The following is a 16,394-nucleotide window of genomic DNA, read 5'->3' as shown; positions in this document are numbered from 1 at the left end:
GTGCGGATGGAGGCCCTCGTTCCACCGGCTCAAGGCTCTGGGCGCCCGAGTGGGAGCGGGACGGGTCCTGTCTCCTAGGCAACAACGGAAGCCCAGGCGGCCGAGGCACACCCCTCTCCCAGGACCCAGAGGGCTGACGTCATTTCCTCCGTCTGGACGGTTGCCCCAGCGACGCGTGGGGCCCTTAGGAGGTGTCGGGTACCCGAGAGACCTGGCAGTAGGGAAGTCACTTCCTTCCGGAGACGCTGTTTCCTAGCAACCGCCAACCACCTCCGTTTTTAGCCCCGCCCCCTCGCTCATTCCAGTTCCCCGTCACGGAGGCGCCCGGCCCAGGCCTGGGGGAGAGGCTCCTCCCCGCGTCCAGTCGCTGTCCTCGGGGTCGCGGAGAGTCCTCGGCAGGAGTGGGTACAGGACGTGGGACTTGGGAGTGGGGGGTGGGGGGTCGCGGAGGAAGGGGCGGAGACAGCGCTCGCGTGTGCAGGGGCCGGCGGGTGTGCGGCGCTGGCGGGGGCGCGGAGTGCGGCGGCCGGGCACCTGCGCGCCACCTAGCCGCCCTGCGCGGCCCCGGGCGCGGCTGCGGGTGCCCCGGACCGGCCTCTGCTCCGAGTGTGAGAAACGCTCACGGGCCCATTTGTGCACGCACTTGAATGCAGCCCACCGCGGGGCTCCCTTTTTTCTAACCCTATTAACACTTTGTAAGAGGAACAGTGGCTTGAGGAAAATGTCGCTATTTGCAGGCTGGCATTATGACCTTTCTCTTTCCCTAGCACTGTGCAAGCTTTTTTTCCCCTCTCCTTTCGGTGGTGGTGTTAGTATCTTTTTTCATGCAGGTAATCCTCTCGGTAGCCTTTTAAATAAGTATGACTGTTTTGTTGGCAATGTAATAATTTTTGAATGCAAGAGAGGTGAGAAATAAAATTTGTAGTTTTAGTTGGCAACATTTTATCCTATTAATCTACCAGAGGCCCAATTCCTGTGCTGGGGGGCGGTTAGGGGGGGCAGTTAGGGGGGTTGCCCCTCAGCCTGGCCTGTGCCCTCTCACAGTCCCGGAGCCCTAGGGGGATGTCCGACCGACGGCTTAGGCTTGGGGAGCGAGCCTAAACTGGCAGTGTTGGACATCCCTAGCGCTGCCCCAGATGCCGAAGAGGCTCCCCCCCCCCCCACCACTGCCCTCGCCGTCCATGCCTTGAGCGTCTGCCCCCTGGTCGTCAGTGTGCATCACAGACCGGCTGTTCCACCGTTTGGTCAGTTTGCATATTAGCCTTTTATTGTATAGGATTGCATTCATATATTGGTTTGTCCTTAAAAATATTGTGGCAAAATTATTTTAAGATAACTTCAATTTGAATATTTTTTACAAACAAACTTGTTATGAAGATTTGATTCATCTTTACAAGCACTCTACGTTAAGTGTAGCTGTACCTCAATGTTTACATGGTGCTTTTCTTGTTTTTGTTTGGCTTTGGGGGGCACTGAGTGTAATATTAGAAACTCTCAAACATGCAAAAATGTCTAATTTGGTTGTTTATTTGTTTTTGATATTTCAGCCACCATCAGAGGTTGAATTATTACTGTTGTTTATTAAACATTTTATAAAGGTAACGAGTAAAAAAAGAGATCCCATACACTATGTCTGGTGAAGTTTTTAGCACAACTTTGGCATATACAAAGAGTCCAAAAGTCACCAAAAGAACTACTTTCCAGGTAAACTATTTGAAATGCTTTTATAAGTAAACACTGTGTTAGGAACATTTGATTTGAACTAATTTTTGGAAGAATCCTATATAAAGTGGAGTAAGACTTACATTCCCTTTAAAATGTTGCAGATGGTTCTGTTTGGGCTGTGGTATTCCAAACCATTCTGTGTGTTTAAGATAACCAAACTAGCCTGAATGATAGGTTCTTACTAACTTAAAAGTTAAGTTAGCTTTTCAAAGTTGAATAGCAACTTTAAATTAGTATTTTCATCTAAATGTTTTATGGTTTTTCCCTATTGTAACATAACAACATTGAAGTTTTCTCTGTCCAGTCACCACAGTTTTTAACTCAGCCTCTAAATTTGCAGTGTTGATTACATTCATTACTGCAATCTCCAGAAACAAACGATCTTTAAAAGTACCAGTTTCTTCCAAGATGCCAGTTTAAAATAAATCCTGCCTGAGTCTCAGTTACCTTATTTGATAGTCTATCTCAGTGGTCGGCAAACTCATTAGTGAACAGAGCCAAATATCAACAGTACAAGGATTGAAATTTCTTTTGAGAGCCAAATTTTGTAAACTTAAACTATATAGGTAGGTACATTGTTATTAACTTAATTAGGGTACTCCTAAGGCTTAGGAAGAGCCACACTCAAGGGGCCAAAGAGCCTCATGTGGCTCGCGAGCCGCAGTTTGCCGACCATGGGTCTATCTCCTTCAATTTGACTGTAAGCTCGATGAGGAGAGGAACCTTATCTGTAATGTTCTGCATTGAGTCTGGGGACTTGGGTTTCTGGCATAGGTTGGCTTTCAGTGAATATTATTAAATGAATAAAACCTGAGTTTGAAAGCAATCATTAAGCAAGCACTATTTGTTAAATAATTAATTCTAAATATGATACCTAATATTTGGGTGGAAATTGATTTTAATTCTTTTATTTCAGGATGAGCTAATAAAAGCAATTACAGCTCGCTCAGCCAGACAAAGGAGCTCTGAATACTCAGATGACTTTGACAGTGATGAGATTGGTATGTGAGAATATGGAACAGTAAACCACTTTTCTTCTTTTTGTTTTCTTAGTTATAGTTAGCTCATTCTGCAAAAAAAACAAAAATTACTATGCTAAAATTATATTTATGAATTCACTAGGTTTAGATTTGCAACTTTATATCGAGTAAAAAGTCACTTTTAATTTTCAAGAAGTTGTATGATTATCCTTGGTTGTTTCTGAATGTGAACATGAAAATAAAAATTAACTGCCAGTAGGTTTGCAGTAAAAGGATGCTTGTCAGTGGTAAACTGAGTTCATTTTTAAGATCAACTCTATGAGCCTCTACAGTGAATTAATAACTAGGGGCCATAGAACTAAACTTCATGCACATCCAAATCACTTTTATAATGCTTTTTATAAATCAGATTTTTTGGGGGCTGTAATACGGGGCTCAGTTTTCAGTACTGGTATGATTTAATTTGCTTTTGATTATATTAAAATATTAACATTTAGATGTAAATATACAGAATTTTAAAATTGAAATTCAGTGTTTTATGCTTTAAGGTTCAGTGAAAAATGCTTATGATTAAATGAATCATTCATTTCATCATTGCCGTATAGTTAACATTTTGTATTATTATTCTCATAGTAAAATCTAATGAAGTTGTTTATATATAAACGTTTAAAGTTCAAAATCTAAATATCTCATGGCCAACTGTTATTTTGAGGAAACTTTGGATGATTTTTCTCAGGCAAGGACAATGCTTGGCACCACTATTCACACTTGATAAGTATGCTTTGAATAAATTAGTGAAATTAAAATTTGTATTTTATAAATGCCAATAAAAACTGCCTAAGTTTATTTATAATCTTTAAGGCAATCTTTTGACTAATGTAACCTTCCAAACTTTAAGATATACTACTGAAGACATTTTTTTCTTTTGTTTTTCAGTTTCCTTAGGTGATTTTTCTGACACCTCTATAGATGAAAATTCACTTAAGAAAACAATAAATGATTTCCAGATATCAGATGATGAAGAAAATAATTCTCCTAAACTATCTTTTTTGAAAACCAAGAAATCAAATAGTGACTCAATGGAAGAGGAGCCAGGCTTATCTAATAAAAAAGACGAGGAAATGGCGCCTGGGAATTGTGAAGACAGGGTTGTAAATCCTTTATCTGAGTCTCAAAATGAAGACCAGGAAACTGAAAAAGAGAAACTCCAAATGAAACCTAAACCCAGAATTCTTCCAATCAAAAACACAGCTTCAGGTAATTTGTTAGATCACTATAACTGCAATTCTTGAAAAGTTATTTTAAGATAACCAGGCACAAAATGCCTTCATATTTAAGAGGGGGAAAATAATCAGACTTAACTTTTCAATTTTACAGACATAAGTCAAAATAATAGAACCATGGAGGAAACCCATAATCTGGACAGTGGTATATTTAGTGTAGCATCGTTGCTGGTGCCTGATAGAAGGCTGAAGTACCTTCAGGCATCCACGGCTGTGCCTCCGGACGCTCCTGTGTCCAGCCTTGCCTCAGTCTATGAGCTTTAATTTTGTTTTTAGGGATGAAACTGCAATGGAATCCTTTCTAATCCATCTCATACTCCAGAGATTAAAGTTATAGCAGCACTGGAACTAGTCCTTAAAAATCATTTCTGTGCCACCATTTGCCAGAATATTGTTTGGCATTTATATAGTTGAAGGAAGAGAGTTTTGTTGTTTTTGCTGTTAAGCCTCTAGACTTGCTGTTAGAAAGAGGATTCTCCATTTAGTTTCTCTATTCCCTAGGAAAAATCCCCTGAAACTGTTCTGAGAGTAAATTCCTGGTGTGATCTGGAATTATAGTAGTTTCTCCATAATTCCACTGAGCTCCAGGCACAGTGGACCAAAGATGGAGTAAGCAGGAACCAACCCCTCTGAGGTCCCCTGGGCCACCACACGGAAACATGGGCATGGAAGGTTAAGGGTTTTGTGTCCTACAGTCTTCTTTCTTTTCTGTTTTACAGGAAAAGTAGTACTTGATGTTAACTGCCATATAATTCTTTCCTTTCTGTCAACCTTAAATATTGTACTGGTAGATTACATTTTTTACAGAGTAGATATCACTGATAACATTAGTTTGACATGCTTGACATGTATTAGGGAGCCACTTCTTATCCCCCCCCCCCCCCACAATTCTATTAAGAATTGTGCTTGGATATGGGGGAACAGAGAGAACAATCTAGGATGACTCTTGGAATTTGGATTGAATATTTAGGATGTAGCTAAAATTGGCAATGAAACATTTACATTGGTATCAACTGGTATGGTTGTAGAATCTTCTAGCAGCATTCATAAGTCCATTTATAGGCAGAAAGGAGGAAGGTGTTAATTAGTCTGGTTTTGAAATTTTGTCAGAAGACTGCATTGGTAGAACAATAGAAAAATGAATATATGAACAGGTAAAATTTAGGCAAAAATTAATATAAAAACTTTATGTTTTGAGGGCTGGAAGTATATGGGCATTAGATTATTATTTTAAACCTAATAGTAATTGCTCGAGAAGTTTCATGAACTCAAAGAACAACTCAAATCATCAAGTCCTTTTTTTTAAAATATATTTTTATTGATTTCGGAGAGGAAGGGAGAGGGAGAGATAGAAACATTAATGATGAGAGAGAATCATTGATTGATTGCCTCCTGCACGCCCCTACTGGGGATCGAGCCCGCAACCCAAGCATATGCTTTTGACTGGAATCCATTTTGGCACCCTTCATTCTGCAGGCTGACGCTCTATCCACTGACCCAAACCAGCTAGGACTCAAATCATAAAGTTCTTCATTGCTTCCTCCCATGAGAGCGAGCACGCCCAGCCCCTGTACCGACGTAGCCTCCATACCTGTAACAGCTCTCACCTTTGTCTTGTAATTTAGTTCTTCAGAATCCACCCCTTTCCCACCCTGTAAAGTCCTTGGACAGGACCGTCACAGTCCTGACTATGAGGTCCGGGGATGTGGTAACATGTACAGGGCCCAGAAGCAGAGGCTCAGTTAAGGTTTGATAGAGATGAGTCCCATCGTTGTATAGGCCATGGCTTTATTTTATTGTTTTTAGTATTTTTTTTAATGCAATGAGAATTCATAACGTTGAGGAGCTAACTTCTCACAAAACAAGTTACTTCCAGGGTGGCAGCCATTTTTAAAAATTTGGATTATGAACTGTCGCTTCTCCGTGCTCACTGGAGCTCTGTGTAGTGGGCACAGGAGGAAGCATGGTGGCACCTTGGGGTGCTGTTGAAGCCATGGTTAGGTTTTGTACACCCACCTTAAAATATTTCATTTTTCAGCAGAAAACAGCAGCCTTGAAGCAGAAAACCACTTCACACCTTCACCTCGGCCAAGGAGCATGCTGAAAAAGCACAGGCTCCAGGAAGAAAAAGATGGGCTGGGAGAAGAGAGAGAAACTGCCCTCCGGGAAGAACTAGAGGCACATCCTGCACCTTCATCCCTCCCAGAGCTGAAGGACAGACAGCCAGAAGCTGAGGAAAAAACATTCTCTGAAGACCTTGACCCTGAGGTTAGTTAGTATTCCTGCTGAACTGCCGAGATGTGCTCTCCCGTTCAGGCCTTGGCATCTAATCATGAGAGAGAGAGAAAATTTCTATGCATGTATGTGTGTGTGTTCCATGTTTTCTTCAGCAGTTGATATGGACATAATTTTTTTTTTAATATACTATATTTCATTGAGTCAGAAATGCCATCAATTGTAAGATGTAACAAATATACAGCATTATATCGTGTACTGCCATGAGAGAATAAAATTCTGCCAATTAAGCCATACCACAACAGTAATTATAATATGCATCCAATTTCAAAGAAAGTAGAATGTAAAAAAAAAAAAAATGTTGTCCTTTTGAATCTATGTAGTATTGTATAACTTTAATTGTAAAACTTTATTTTTTTATTTATGTATTTTTGCATTATATAATTTGCAGTATAGGAAATGGTATAGGAAATGGCCAAACCTGTAGAGAATTTTTATGAGTTTGTTTGAGCCAAACTGACAACAGTGGCCACAAAGCAAAATCTCAACAAATGGAGAACATTTTCTGGAAAATGACAGTTTTCCAGCTTATTTTATACATTAGAATCAAAGGAGGAGTCTCAGGATATAATGATTAGGGAGTAGGGGAAAGCAAAGCAGGGAAATCTTTGGGACTGGATAAAAAGTAAAATGGAGAGACACATACTTTTTTACATTGCTGGGTACGGGGTAGCTAACAAAACATTTACAGCACATAGAGATGGTATTCAGGAAAGAAGTAACAATGAGGGGTTCTGTGGCCTCTTGCATTGGTGAGGTGGGTGTGCCCTGAGGATTGACATTTCCAAGGTATGTATCTTAGATGCAAAAAGATAATAGGCTCACCTACGGCAAAGATTGACCTTTGTCAAGGAAGCCATAGGCTTAGGATGTGACTACCTGCCATGACCTGCTTTTAGTTAGGAATTTTTATGTTCAGACCATCCTATACGGTTACTTTTGGTCTCTGAGTTTATAGGGCCCACCTCCCCTGAGTTTGTAAGATTTGGTATGTGACCCTTTATTATCCATGCCAACTAAGGACATAGCCAGTGTCAGTGTTCTCATTTGGTTTTATGTATTGAATGTTGATGGCACTGTCCTATACTTTCAGAGACATTAAAAAATGGAAGTCAGTGTGATCTTTCAGGATTTCATCAGAAAGTTTATTATGTATCATCATTAGGGGAGAACATGTGGCCCCGTTTTTACACTTCACTATCATTAGCAAACTTCCACCTCACATTTCAGAGGGGATGAGTATGGGAAGGTTTCCTCCTCCATAATGTGCTTTAGCAAATCAGGGAAATGGACTATATGGTCCCTGGCTAACTTCCTTTAAGAAATTTGTGTTATCATGGCATTCTATCTTTTATTTCTAATATAGAATTTATAATTTCTATTATTCTTGTTAAATCTTAATAGGCATTGCTCAGTTTTATTAAACTTTTCAAAGAACCAACTTTGGCTTTGTTAATTTTCTCTATAGTTTATTTACAGTTTCACTGATTTTCACTCTTTATTATTTCTTTCCTTGTGTTTAATTTCTTTACCTTTAAAATGTGTCCACTGATTTTAAAAGCCTTTTGCATCCTTCCTAATGAAACCATTGAAAGCTATAAATTTCCCTCTGTGCACTGCTTCAGCAGCACCCAATTTTTTTAATGCCATTTATTTTCATTTTCATTTCTTTAAATCTATTTTCTAATTTCCCTTATGATCGCTTTTTCTGACCAATTGGTTATTTTGTTCCTAATGATTTTATTTCCAAATATTTGGACCTTCTCTAGATAAATTATAATTCAATACAAAAGCTTTAATTGTAATTTTGTCGTGATAAAAGAATATATCTTATATGATTTCACATTTTAAGAAATTAAGATATTTTTATGGCCCAACCTAAGTGTATCTTGTGAAAGTTCCATTTGCTTTTTCAAAAAAATATGTGTTCTGCAGGTGTTAGATATAATGGTCTATAATTGTATTTTGCTCAAGGTGCCTGGCAGTATCATTCATGTCCTCTCCATTCTCACTGACTGTTATCTAGTTGATTCTCCTAGTACCATCTAACAGTGTTAAAATCTCCAGTTATGCTTGCAAATTTGTCTATACTTCCTTTCAGTTTGCCAGTGTTTTATGACTCTGTTATTAGACACATCATACACTTATGTCTTGATCCTATTTCGCATTATGAAATATTTCTATCTGGAGATACTCCTTATTTTGCAGTTTGTTTTGTGTGATGTGTTAACTTTTTAATGACTGTTTGCATGGTAAATATTTTTTTTTATCATTTTTCTTTCAAACTATTTGTGTCTCTTTAAGTGACTCTTTTGTAATAACAGTTTGATGTCATATTTTTATCAAGTCTGACAATCTCCTTTTAGTGGTAGTCCATTTATTTATGAGCCCATTATAGCATTCATAAGTATTTAGTCTGTTTATTTTTAAATATTTTATTTTATTTTATTTTAGTCTATTTACTTTTAATGTAAGTACATATAGGGCCAGTTTGTTACTGTTTGCTTTGTATTTATTTTACCCGTTGTTTTTTTAATTGATATTGTTCTTACTGTTCCTTTACTGCCTTTTTATGAGTCAGTCACATATTTTTTGTTTTTCATTGTAATTCCTCTATTGCCTTTTTGCCTGTACCTATTTGCATTATATTTTAGTAGTTGCTCCATGGATTGGATTGCTGTTCTATAAAAAGATATTTACTTTAGAAACACAAATATAATGATTTCATTTAGTGTAATCTTTAGAATTTTGAAGAAAACTGAGGTGCATAAAATCTTAGATATTTATAAGTAGCTATGTACTTGGTTTTATAATTGCTTTCATTTGGATGCCTAGTAATATTTGTTTTAAAGTAAGGATTTTTACCTACTGTCATCTTTATGCTTAGAATGGAGAATTAGAGAAATAGATATCAAATCTTTACCTTAAATATTTATGAGATTTCATTTTAGAGTAGCAGAAATTCTAAAAATTGCTAAAAATAAATGTAGAGATATCTGTTAAAGAACTAGAATAGCTCTGTAGTTACCCCTTTTTTGTGTGTATGTTTTTGGTTTTTTGTTAATCCTCACCCAAGGATATTTTTTTTCATTCACTTTTAGGGAGAAGGAAGAGAGAGGGAAAGAGAGAGAGAGAAATATCAATGTGAGAGAAACACATTGATTGGTTGCCTCCTGCACAATCCCTGACCAGGGCCCGGGCTGGGGAGGAGCTCGCAATCAAGGTACGTGCCCTTGACCAGAATCAAACCTGAGACCTTTTGGTCTGCAGGCCAACGCTCCATCCGCTGAGCCAAACTGGCTAAGGCTGTAGTGACCCCTTTTAATGATCAAGACATGGAGGCTTGAAAATAAAGCATCTTAGCCTCCACTAGCTTAACAAGCTTTTGGTGTTGCATCAGCAAACTCCTAAAAATGCAGATGTCAGACTTAAGAAATAGTCTTAATAATGCTATTGTCCTCCATAAATCTTGAGAACTGACCTAACTTAATAAATACTTTTTTATTATCTTTTATTTTAAGCAGGATCCATGGTTAACAAGTTTGTCATCATCATCCCTTAAAGAAAGTTTTGGAGATTCCCTTTCACCAGGATCTGGGGAAAAAACATCTATAAAAGGTGATTGTATCAAATTATTGTATCTTATTTTATCTGTGAACGCAATTGCTTGTATTTGTAAAAGAAATAATGCACAGGTGGGCAAAAGTACATTTACAGTTTTAATATCTACACTAATAAAAGAGAAACATACAAATTGGTGTCACTCTGTTACGCCCACCAGCCAATCGGATGAATATGCAAATTAACCCAACAAAGATGGTGGTTAATTTGCATACACAGGCACAGAATGAAGACGGAAGGCTGAAGAGGCTTGGCTTCTCCGCTGAGGCTGGAGTGAGCGGCTGGAGCGAAGGCCTGGATCCTGGGTGCTGGAAGAAAACCGGTGCCTGCAGCCAGGGGAAGGGGAGGCCTATTGCATGAATCTCTTCATGCAATGGGCCTCTAGTAAATAAATAATATAATAATAAATAATAATGCAAAAATAAACTGCCTTTAGTGCCCCCTTGGTATCAGAGATAACACTGCATTTTAGTGGGAATAAAACTCTTTGCAGTGGTTCTCAACCTTCTGGCCCTTTAAATACAGTTCCTCATGTTGTGACCCAACCATAAAATTATTTTTGTTGCTACTTCATAACTGTAATGTTGCTACTGTTATGAATCATAATGTAAATATCTGATATGCAGGATGGTCTTAGGCGACCCCTGTGAAAGGGTCGTTCGACCGCCAAAGGGGTCGCGACCCACAGGTTGAGAACCGCTGCTTTAGAGGGTGGCTTTACTCTCTGTGGTGGACTATACTAGAGTGATATGCATTCCTGGTTCTCTCTGCACCTATACAATTTTACATCTGCACTACTGAGAACTGTAGTAGCATAGATATGTGTGTCTCCTACTTATAAAGCCACTTGTTACAGCTAAGAAACAGGCTTTTGAAGACAATTGATATTGCCATCTGCCTTACTTGGTTTATAGATCAATAAGTGCTTTTGGTGTGTCTTCGGTGTAGGGTAGTTATTCCAGTCTGTTTACTAATTTTCTAAGCATTTGGTACATCGATGTTTTAGTAGGTTGAGTAACAACTTTCTCTTTTGTAGATCACTGGAATAAAAGTTTATTCAAGTTGAATATGATAGTTTCTGCATATTTTATTTTGCAAGAAAAAGGGATTAATGACATCTAGTGGAAAGCAAATGAATCTCTTATCCACCTTGTTAATTTACAATGGAGTTTTAGTGCTATTACTCTGTCTCAAAATAGATCAGAATGAAGAATTCACTGAAAACCATCATTCCTTGAAATCAGACAAAAATGAAGATAATTCATTTTTGATAGACTTTGTTACTTCTGCACTTGAGAAATCCAAGGAAGGGCAAGTGACTTCTGATGACCTTGAAGAAAACAAGGAGAAAGCTAAATTGGAAATGAATGATGACTTAACTGTTGATCCACCACTATCTCAGCAGAATTTAAGATCTACCAGTGCAACTGAATCTGCAAAGGTATTAATATAAAATTATACATTTTATATTTTAAAGCTCAAAATACAACTTTATTTTGTTTTCCATGTTTGATACTTCTGAATTATCTGTGGAAAACTCATCTTTGATTGTGGTATTATCAAGTGGTTCTTAATTCAATAGAATTTTAACTTCAGGGAAGGTTTCAGTGAATATAATAAAACTTATTTTTTTCATTAAAATTATCAGAAGTATATGGCAATATGCTTTTAAATATATCAGAAATACGTACACATAAGTGGATAGGTTTCTATGGGTCTTCATTTAAAAATGCAGCCATCTGGAACAATTGCCAAGGTTTTAATTAGTGAAGGTTATTTCTTTGGATATCATCTTTAAACATTTTACAAATTTTAATGCAAATCTTTAAGAAGAAATGTTTATCAACATCCATGTGTGTTAAAATGGATGGACGGGGTCATTATCAGAAACATTTTATTATAACCTTGAGGACCAAATCTGTGGTGTGTAGGATTATTTGTCCCTATGCTACATTGCACCAGAGTGCTGTACTGTTAAAATTTATGGCACAGCAATTTTAGTCTGCATTTCTCCTGAATTTAGTCTTTATCACTTATAGCTGCAGTTGACTGGTGGCTATGTATATTTGTTATTGGGAAAGATTACAGTGCTAGCTGAAAACTTGTGCTTGAATAGGACTTTATTATAATACAGACTATTAGCTTTTTATTAAAATGTATAGAGAAGGTTCATTAAGCCTTTTTTCAGATATATTGTCCTTAACCACGTACCTTAGGAAAAAAGAGAATGCCAAATTAGGGATATGTTTACATCTGTAATGCTAGCAACTCATCTGTCTGTGTAGAGTAAAAAAGTTATTCCTAAAAAAGAAAGTATTCTGGAATTTATAGACAGAATCTTAGAAATGTCTAACAGAGGTCATTCTAAATGAAAACAGGTAATTTACATATGACAAGATCATAGCATATTTCTTTTCAGTGAATCTATCCTTGGCTTTATTCTTACTTGCTACTGAATGATCTTTCTTATGTGGGAATTAAATTGCTCTCCTGCTAAGGTCTCTGTTGGATTCTCATCATGAGAATAAATGTGAACTTCTCACTATTCCCTAAAGATTTCCAGGGATTCTTCTGGGACCACATATTCCTCCTCTCTCTGCATTGTCCACTGGGCTTCAGCAGCATTCATCTCTCTCTGTTTCTCAAAATTACCAAGCTCTTTCCCTTCTCAGACTTTCGATACTTACTGGTCCTTCTTTTCATCTTCTTTCAGGTGGCTCCTTTCTACTGTTCATTTTTCTTAGCTCTGATGCCTAGTCCTCATGGAGACCCTCCCTCTTCTCTGCTCCAGTCACTCTGTCACTGGACTCTTTCATGAGTCACCTTTGTTTATCTTTTTACTAGTGGCCTGGTGCACGGATTTGTGCACATTGAAAGGAAATTAATTAGAAGAAAGAGTTGTGTGGTAATTACATTACTGCAAAAAATTACATGCCAAAATAGTATATATAATATCAACACTAATAAAAGAGAAAAATGGTAATTGGCGTACGAGCTACCCTTTTCATTGGCTAATCAGGGCTATATGCAAATTAACTGCCAACTGAGATGGCAGTTAACTGCCAACAAGATGGCGGTTAATTTGCATATGTAGGCACAATGCAGGGAGGTGAAAGGGAAAGCAGGAAGAAGCCCCCTGCCACTGACAGTGATAGGAAACCCAGGGGGGAGCTAAGAGCTGGGGGGCAGGGCAAAGGCGGCCCTGGGGCTGCCTTTGCCCTGCCCCCCAGCCATGATCAGAGAATCAGGTGCCTTTTCTGCCCTGGCCAGTGATAGCAGGAAGTAGGGGTGGAGCCAGCGATAGGAGCTGGCCACGGTCGAAGCTGGCAGTCCCGGGAGCTAGGGGTCCCTTGCCTGGGCCTAAAGCAAAGCCCACGATCGTGGGGCCGCTGCAGCTGCGGGTCCCCGCTGCCCGGGCCGAACGCCTAGGCCAGAGGCATCAGGCCTGGGCAAGGGGCCGATCCTGCGATTGGAGGGTGATGGGGGTCAATGCCTGAGGGCTCCCAGTATGTGAGAGGGGGCAGGCTGGGCTGAGGGACACTCCCCCCCCCACACACACACACCCAGTGCACGGGGATCAGCGGAGCCGCGAGGCCTCCGGGCACCAGCATCAGTGTGACAGGGGGCAGTGCCCAAACCCCCTGAACCCCCTGATCGTCCTGCGGCTCTGTGTGCGACAGGGGGCGGGGCCACAACATCCCTATCCGCCCTGCTCTGTTCGGGACAGGGGAAGGCGCCCCAACCCCCTGATCAGCCCTGCTCTGTACCTGATAGGGGGGAGCTGCCCAACCCCCTGATCGCTCTGCTGCTCTGTGTGTGACAGGGTGCAGTGCCCCAACCCCCTGATCGGCCCTGCTCTGTGTGTGACAGGGTGTGGTGCCCCAACCCCCTCCCCTCCCCCCCCCCAACGGGTCCTGCTCTGTGTGTGACGGGGTAGAGCCATAACCTCCCCTTCGGCCCTGCCCTGAGTGTGAGAGTGGCGGCGCCCCAACCCCTCTGATGGGCTCTGCTCTGTGAGTGACAGGGGCCAGCGCCCCAACCCCCTGATTGGCCCTGCTCTGTGCGTGACAGGGGGTTGCACCGCAACCTCCCCATCGACCCTGCCTTGAGTGTGACAGGGGGCGGTGCCCCAATCCCCCAATCGGCCCTACCCTGAGCGTGACTGAGGGTGGCATCGCAACCTCCTGATCCTCCCTGCTCTGTGCATGACAGGGGGCGGTGCCCCAACTCCCCAAATGGCCCTGCTCTGAGCCCGACCAGGGGCTGCACCTAGGGATTGGGCCTGCCCTCTGCCACCCGGGAGCAGGCCTAAGCCAGCAGGTCCTTATCTCCCGAGGGTTCCCAGACTGGGAGAGGGCACAGGCCGGGCTGAGGGACCCCCCCTCCCTCCCCGAGTGCACAAATTTTTGTGCACCGGGCCCCTAGTAGTATTATAAAATTAAAATACAAAATGTTTTAATATCACTATTCACTCTTTATAATAGAAGTCTCAGAGATGAAAGAAAATTAGTAAAATGTTTATGAAAATAATATATAAATTAATAAGTAAACAATAACATGATGTGATATAAAAATAACAAATCATGATATAAAAACAACAAAAACATGATATAAAAACATGGATAAAAACAATGACTGATAAATTGATTACACATATTTTAATATCTCCTTGTATACCACATTAAGAGTAAAAACACTTTCAGAGTGCTTGACTAATTTCCCTTGTGATGAAGTATTTACAACTTTGACTTTCACATCAACGCTCTTCGAACTCGAGAGAAAGCAACATATAACTGACCATGTCTGAAAACGGGTTCAGGTAGGAATATTCCTACTCTGTCTAGAGTTTGTCCTTGTGATTTATTAATAGTCATTGCAAATGCTGGCATCATAGGAAATTCTTTGAATTAATTTAAATGGGAGGCCAGTGTCAGATGGGGACAAATCAATTCTTGAAATCAGAGCAACCTCTCCTTCTGCAGATCCTATTAATACTTTAGCCTCGATTATGTTAGGTCATAATCTTGTGATAATAAATCTAGTACCATTACAAAGATCCCATTTACTATTAAGATTTCTCAGTAGCATGATGATTGCACCTACTTTCAATTTTAATTTATGACATGGCATTCCTGAGGGAGTAATACTATTAAGAAATTCTGTGGGAAAATTTTCCTTTTTGGCATCATCTGTTGAATCAATGGAATCATCACTCAAATAGGTGTGAAAATCTCCATTGAGTATTTCCAAAATTTCTTCATTTAATTTATGAATGTGCTCATTTTTAGGACAAAGAACCTCACAATTAGGTATATTTTTAATATTATTTATAGATACACTATTTCCAAAGGTAGATTCAATAATAGATCCATTACATATCATTTCATGGGGATTTCAATAACATCCATTCCTAAATGAAAACTGCTATCAAGTTTGCCATCTCCAAGTTTTTTTGTTTGTTTGTTTGTTTTGTTTTGTTTTTTAAATATATTTTATTGAGTTTTTTTTTACAGAGAGGAAAGGAGAGAGATAGAGAGTTAGAATCATCCATGACAGAGAAACATCGATCAGCTGCCTCCTGCACACTCCCCACTGGGGATGTGCCCGCAACCAAGGTACATGCCCTTGACCGGAATCGAACCTGGGACCTTTCAGTCCGCAGGCTGACGCTCTATCCACTGAGCCAAAGTGGTTTTGGCCATCTCCAAGTTTTACTAACCATTTGCTATAAGTGGAATACTCAGATATCATATTAGTTTTTAGAGACAACTGTCTGAAACATCCCCAAACACCACAGTACTTTAAACTCGTTCGTACTATGGCCAATCGCATAGCATGCGGCACAACACTGAGACATTGTCGAAAATCCCCTCTGAGGAAGAGAACTTTCTCACCAAATGTCACATTCAAATTCATAATTTCTCTTAATAATCTATCTATGGCGTTTATAGCATGACTGGATACCATGGTGCATTCATCAATAATGAGAAGTTGGGAATATGTATCACGCATGCATGAGTCAACGTTTATTTTTAAATTGCCAGTGTGCGTCATAGGTACTGGATGGTAGGATGTTTGGACAGACATACGGTCAGTCACTTAGCCTTTTATATAGATAGTCTGTCAACTCTCTCTAAAATGTAACATCCTTTGTTTCCAGTGAATACTGTACTTGAACACTCTGTAAAAATTTAAGAAACATTTGTTTACTACTACTGACAGTTTGACTTCCAAGCCTCACTGTGATAGTTATGGGAAGTAATCCATCTATGGCCTTTTCTGTTTATTAGAAAACAACTGAAGATAGAAATAAGAAGAATAAACAGTCAGCAAATAATAGAGCATCCAGTGCCTCCGGCAGGTAATCAAGTTCTCATCATCTCTGATTTATGGGTTTACGTTACACAAAGCTAGTTTTAATTGAACTTCTATAAATTGCATTTGTTGTTACTTGATTTTCTCTTAATTCCCATCTCATGAGTTAAATGGA

The 16,394-nt window shown here is 39.7% G+C and overlaps 1 protein-coding gene across 4 annotated transcripts in view; it reads left to right on the top strand.

Moving 5' to 3' along the window:
• The first annotated feature begins 273 nt into the window (after positions 1 to 273).
• Positions 274 to 16,394, top strand: part of MAP9 (microtubule associated protein 9) — a 29,337-nt gene continuing 13,216 nt past the window's right edge. For 2 of the 4 annotated variants that reach the window (XM_059697688.1, XM_059697691.1), the window contains exons 1-8: positions 274 to 401; positions 1,548 to 1,704; positions 2,642 to 2,726; positions 3,642 to 3,962; positions 6,027 to 6,256; positions 9,805 to 9,901; positions 11,104 to 11,345; positions 16,195 to 16,265. In XM_059697688.1, coding sequence (XP_059553671.1) covers positions 1,630 to 1,704; positions 2,642 to 2,726; positions 3,642 to 3,962; positions 6,027 to 6,256; positions 9,805 to 9,901; positions 11,104 to 11,345; positions 16,195 to 16,265 — 1,121 coding nt within the window. In that variant the 5' untranslated portion in view covers positions 274 to 401; positions 1,548 to 1,629. Of the gene's footprint in view, positions 406 to 1,547; positions 1,705 to 2,641; positions 2,727 to 3,641; positions 3,963 to 6,026; positions 6,257 to 9,804; positions 9,902 to 11,103; positions 11,346 to 16,194; positions 16,266 to 16,394 lie in introns of all 4 variants that reach the window. The other 2 variants (XM_059697690.1, XM_059697689.1) reach the window with 2 other exon arrangements.

Source organism: Myotis daubentonii, chromosome 5 (genome assembly GCF_963259705.1).
Source record: "Myotis daubentonii chromosome 5, mMyoDau2.1, whole genome shotgun sequence".
Taxonomy (NCBI): domain Eukaryota; kingdom Metazoa; phylum Chordata; class Mammalia; order Chiroptera; family Vespertilionidae; genus Myotis; species Myotis daubentonii.
The sequence above is the reverse complement of the archived record's forward strand: the minus strand, read 5'-3'. Positions and strand labels throughout refer to the sequence as shown.